Genomic DNA, 3,802 nt, shown 5'->3' on the forward strand with positions numbered 1-3,802 from the left:
CAAATTTTGCTCGTTTTCTATTGCCGATTTATGGGTGAGCAACTTTGGAATCACGAAACCATCATTTAGAATTTAAAAAATTCTTTTTGTAAGATGGTAACTTTTAATTTTTTTTTTTGGTCAGAAAAAGTAAACGACTTTCATTACTAAGAAAAAGTAGATGGATACACTTCGTTTGCTTCCGAACTGGGCCAAGGGTGGTTGAAAAATCCAATTCTTAATATGGGCTAAATTTACAAAATTCTTTCTATAAAATGGTAACTTTTAATTGGCGACAGCATCTTTTTGAAACGTAGTAGTAACTCTTATTATTTGGTTCATGACTTTCTTAATGATATGATAAACGAGACCTTGTTGATAGAATCGTCATGAAATTAGGTTTACGTTAATGGAGCTAGAATTATAGTTAGCGATTAATACAAATGTCTAGTGGATATAGTGCCAAGAGAAGATGAAAGCGAATACTATATTTTTCGTCCCTAAACTTTAGTGGAGCTCTAATTTTGATCCCAAACTATTATATACGTTTTCATTTCAACCCTCATGTACTGCTTGCTATCATTTTCGTCCGTCTCTTCGCTGGTTTTTCTTCGGGTCAGATTCATGCGAAGTTGGTAAACGGCAGTGCTAACTGCAAAATCCCAAATGCACAAGCTTTCCTCAAAAAGGAAAGTAAAGATCATTCAGCATTAACAATGAGCAGACCCCACGGAGCCGATCGCAATTTAATCTTGGTCACCGTTATTGTCCTCCAGCATCTCTTCTCCCTACTTTATTCATCGACGAATCTACCTTCTCTCTCCATTTCTCTCTCTACCTATGAATCTCCAAGGCCGGTAGAGCCGGGTCGATCGAGCCTGCTAAACCACCGCGACCGATTACAGCGCTAGCTCTTAGTAGCGATAGTGACAAGATTTGGGCCGTGAGTGGCTCTATAGTTATAGAACTAAGCACAAAAATTATGTCGCGTCAACATGCACGAATAAAGCATTAGAAGACAAAATCTTCCGTCTCTAACCAGCATTAGAAGACAAAATTTTTTGTGATTGTCTCTTCATTTCTAGCTTGCTAACCTTTTTGGGCCTTGTATTGCAACATCCACAAACCCAACAATTCCTAAAAGTCAACAAAACCAGGACAGGGGACTCGGGCTACAAGCTGAAATACATTATTCAATTAGAGTGACATTGTCCCTTCGATCTGGAAAGGACAGAACTTGATTGTCGACATGATGACAAGAAGCAGCTGAAGCACAAAAGTAACTCTCTCTCTCTCTCTCAGCCGAACTATTGCGGGAATTGTCAATTCAACAACCCACCTAAACACCATAGCCTCACGTCTACAAAATTTTAATCATCCGCTCGCGCGTTATTGTTTTGGGAAAATGTACCTGAATGAAGGAAAAATAGTCATAATTCACTCATGCTTTCTAACACCGAGTCCACATCTGGAGTCAGAATGGCACGCTTATTGAGCTCCCCAACAACACAAAAGTGCTTCTCTGTTCTGTTCACGGCTACGACATCCTGAGCAAACACGCAATCCAAACCCGAGGACACCTGCACCGAACCCCAAAGATAAGATACAGATACATCCTTTTGCCCCCTCCGGACCACATTGGTCTTAATTGACAATTCAATAGCAGAAAAAACAGCGATATAATCATTACTGCTACTTCTCGAAATCAGTGGCATGAACATTGAACCTCTGCGTGCACTGAAAAACAAAATGATACATGCAATGGGTTCCGAAAAGTACTCACATCATAGAGAGTATCACCAAGCTTGAGCTTGACTGCACCACTTCTATACACCAGCATTTTACCCATCAACCCTGCTGGCAACTCATCTAAACTGCAGCTTTTCTCCGTGGAACCCAAAACATTGGAGGATGTTGACCTTTCAGTTGTTTCGTTCCCTGCTGCAGTCGTCAAACGCTTTGCCATTGGGACTGTTGGAGGTAACTGAATAAAGAACATACTAGGTTCCGAACTTCCATCATGCTGACTGTCCTACATGTGTTATGGCATTTTCCTTAGTTTCAATTAGTTCACATCCCATTTGATTTTTTACTTACAAAAATACTAACCATTAGGTCAAGTTCCATGGCTGTGTTTAGTATATTTTCATTGTAAGTCACACTACTGGGGGCCTCCCCAAACTCCTCTTCATCAAGAAGTTCTGCAAGTAAAAACACAGCGTTGCAGATATCTTGAAGTTATGACAAAATCAATACATTGTGCTAATAATTATCTATGAACTAAACACGGTGACCATATTGAAAGCCACAACTATGTCAGTGTAAATAAAAAAAGTATAGCTAGGAGCTGTAAATTTTCAACTGAAATAAACTGGATAGTGTACCTGGATTTCCTGAATATGGTCTCCTTAGAGGAAGAGTTACAGGATAGTAACTGTAATAGTCCTGCCAAAGAGTTAGGTAAGAAAAGAAACTTTTAATTATTGAACAACTAATCAAGTAGAAAGTGATATGTCATTGCATAATTTACCAACCCATGGTTCTCTGTATTCTTTCATCCCTCTCAGGCCTGGACCACTGGAAGTACCTACAAAGACCACACATCTAATAAGTTCGAAAGGATAATTGCAACTTAAGTAAGCAGAGCAGGACGCTAAGTTTTGAGTCAGAAGTTGAACCTTGATATGAGTTAACATTGTTTTGATCCTTTTGAACATGATATGATTTTAACGAAGCTGAAGTCCCTCCATAACCAAATGCAATTTGCGACGGAGCCACTGTAAAATCCACAAGTCAAAACCCAATGTAACCAAATCCGCAAACCTCCATAACCAAATACTTTCGTTTTCTAATGAAGACAAAACCATACACTAGTACTTCTGATGGGTAACTGTCAAATTTCTTCCTTCATTGGAGGACATATGGCAAAAATCTAAAATTGCATTAGAAGGCAAGAATTAGCAATCCAGAGCAAATGTCTAGGTCATGCTAACACACCGAGTTCACTACCATTCACATCTATGAGGTATGAAACACAAGCAAGTATTTACAGGATTTTCAGACACCGTGTCATTAGCTAACATGCAAGTTCTTCCTATGTTCTTTTCCTCTGTTATCTATCTCGAAGGCCAAGGTCGTGACAACTAACAATAACATGCCATCCCTAATCACAAGTCTCGCACAAACAACCATAGCATAATTTCTCAGCTAACAGCTTCATCATCAGAAACCATAACAAAATTTCAATTTAACGAAATGCTAACAAATGCTGTACCTTTTCTCTCAATTTTGGGCTTCTCCTTCAAGATACCTTCCTGTGATCGACGACAGCAAAGCCAATTTTCAGAAAGAACCGTATGCAAACTAGTTAGGCACACACCCACAAGAGATTGACATTGACAAAAACAGAGTGATTCTATAAACGTAGACGCACGTTGAAGTGCCGGAGCAAATCCTTGGCCTTCGCCTCATCGTCATCATCATCTCTAGCTTCTCTGCAGAGCAACAGAGAGGTTGTAATCAATCTAAGTGCTTCAATGATTCAGTAAAGCAATGTCATGAGCAAAATGCTGTGAACCCAGAAAGGCTTTTTTTCCATACGTCTTGACAACGGCAGGTTTTGGCTTTCGAACTGGAGGAGCCTTAGGTGCAAACCTCACCTGCAACGCCACAGCACAAAGCATCCATTACCCAAGAAAAAAAAAAACAGCAAAGAAGATCATCCACAGACAGCCAATGCAATTCTTCATTTAGCAGAAATAACAAATAATAAATAAATAAATAATAAAAAAAACCCAAGAAGCAGCATGAACCAACCTTCCTT

The 3,802-nt window shown here is 39.3% G+C and overlaps 1 protein-coding gene across 3 annotated transcripts in view; it reads right to left on the reverse strand.

The window, feature by feature from the left end:
* Positions 1-611: 611 nt before the first annotated feature.
* LOC104438141 (DNA-directed RNA polymerase III subunit RPC4) overlaps positions 612-3,802 on the reverse strand; it is a 26,030-nt gene continuing 22,839 nt past the window's right edge. The window contains exons 1-11 of one of the 3 annotated variants that reach the window (XM_039301018.1): positions 3,796-3,802; positions 3,580-3,638; positions 3,413-3,473; positions 3,254-3,293; positions 2,658-2,756; positions 2,514-2,566; positions 2,364-2,424; positions 2,089-2,180; positions 1,763-2,011; positions 1,391-1,559; positions 612-857 (exon numbers count right to left, since the gene is read on the reverse strand). The exon at positions 3,796-3,802 is cut by the window's right edge and continues 243 nt beyond it. In XM_039301018.1, coding sequence (XP_039156952.1) covers positions 1,410-1,559; positions 1,763-2,011; positions 2,089-2,180; positions 2,364-2,424; positions 2,514-2,566; positions 2,658-2,756; positions 3,254-3,293; positions 3,413-3,473; positions 3,580-3,638; positions 3,796-3,802 — 871 coding nt within the window. In that variant the 3' untranslated portion in view covers positions 612-857; positions 1,391-1,409. Of the gene's footprint in view, positions 858-1,123; positions 1,560-1,762; positions 2,012-2,088; positions 2,181-2,363; positions 2,425-2,513; positions 2,567-2,657; positions 2,757-3,253; positions 3,294-3,412; positions 3,474-3,579; positions 3,639-3,795 lie in introns of those variants that run through there. The other 2 variants (XM_010051225.3, XM_010051224.3) reach the window with 2 other exon arrangements.

Source organism: Eucalyptus grandis, chromosome 8 (genome assembly GCF_016545825.1).
Source record: "Eucalyptus grandis isolate ANBG69807.140 chromosome 8, ASM1654582v1, whole genome shotgun sequence".
In the NCBI taxonomy this organism is placed as follows: Eukaryota; Viridiplantae; Streptophyta; class Magnoliopsida; order Myrtales; family Myrtaceae; genus Eucalyptus; species Eucalyptus grandis.